Here is a 1,471-nt window from a genome sequence, read left to right on the forward strand (position 1 = left end):
TGAATTAAGCATTGGCATACCGAAAGTTTGGATTTTCAGAAAATAAAAATCAGCAAACAGAAAATGATTAGGGAATGGAATGGAATATAAGATTTGGGCCAAAGGCCAAGCGATGGGACTTATGAGGCCATTCAGCGCTGAAAGGGAAATTGAAAGTAAAGAGGGTTTGAAAGGTGTAACAGGAGGAAAACCTTGCAACTGCCATGTGAAACAAACGTTCGGAGAGGGTTGAGGAAAGTCAGATGGAAGAAAAAGGATGAACGAGGTTACAGTCAAAGGAGAGAAAGGGGTTGCAGTTAGGGGCCTAAGGGACGCCGCAAAGAACCTCATTAAGTAATGCCAACTAGAGGATCCAGGGGAAGTACCTGGGCGCGTGCACAACCCCCCCCCCTTGAAAAATAACGACAAAATAAATGTATTGGAGATTTAGGTAATAATAACATAAAATATAAATGAGAAATATAAAAATGGGAAAAAATGAAAAATCTATTATAGAAATTATAACATTTTGAGAAAATTTTATAAGTATATGTGTATGTATATATATTATACATATATATACATACATATATGTATATATATGTATATATGAAAATTGGTGCCCACTCAAATGAAAATTTTCTGGATCCGCTAGCGGTAATGCCTACAGTGCACCACTTGCAAAACCTAAGAATCTCACTCACAACGAAAGAACAAGACGCGAAACGTCGCGTTTTTGTCGCTGCTTGCAGGAATATCATCTGGCGAGAAAGATAAGATTCTCTTTGTAGAGAAAAAAAAGACTGCAAAAAATGGGCATTTATTTATAAATAATGCGGGCTCGTCAGGCAATCCTTATTTGAAGAAGGGACGCCACCATGAAGCTACTCTGGCTATTACTGCTGGGCACCTGCGCGGTTGTTGCTGCCACGGGTAAGATGAGACTTTTTGCTTCGTCCGAAAGCACTTTCTGAATGACTGTTGAAGTTGGAGGCCTCAAGGCTAAAAGGCAACAAAAGGTTTCTATTCATTGTCAGAAATCATCATCAGATTGTTTCTGGTTTTAGATAATTGCCGGATGATACCTTGAATGAGCATCTGTGCTTGAGCCCCAGACAACGTGAAATCGCTAAATAATTAACTACCATTATCCCTCTTACTGAAACACTACGATACGTATCGCAAAATACCTGCTCCAATATTTTATTTACATTATTACTTACTTATTGATTTGTTAATTTATCTGTTTTAGTAACAACTGATCTCCCCTTTCTGTATTTCACATCACCTTCTGTTACTTCTTTCGAATGAACACTAAAATTCTTTGGAAGCTTCAATTTCAAGTCAATGGCCCCTGTGGTGGGTTTGTTCCATATGAACAGGGTTCATCTTCTGAATAATAATAATAATAATAATAATAATAATAATAATAATAATAATAATAATAATAATTGAATGTCAAGTCAATGGCCCCTAAGTTGGGCTTGTTTCA

General features: G+C 37.0%; 1 protein-coding gene across 1 annotated transcript in view; it reads left to right on the forward strand.

Moving 5' to 3' along the window:
- Positions 1–753: 753 nt before the first annotated feature.
- LOC136825262 (chitinase-3-like protein 1) overlaps positions 754–1,471 on the forward strand; it is an 18,720-nt gene continuing 18,002 nt past the window's right edge. Inside the window, exon 1 of the mRNA XM_067081318.1 lies at positions 754–912. Within this exon, the coding sequence (XP_066937419.1) occupies positions 858–912 (55 nt within the window). The 5' untranslated portion in view covers positions 754–857. The remainder of the gene's footprint in view (positions 913–1,471) is intronic.

Source organism: Macrobrachium rosenbergii, chromosome 37, assembly GCF_040412425.1.
Source record: "Macrobrachium rosenbergii isolate ZJJX-2024 chromosome 37, ASM4041242v1, whole genome shotgun sequence".
Classification (NCBI taxonomy): domain Eukaryota; kingdom Metazoa; phylum Arthropoda; class Malacostraca; order Decapoda; family Palaemonidae; genus Macrobrachium; species Macrobrachium rosenbergii.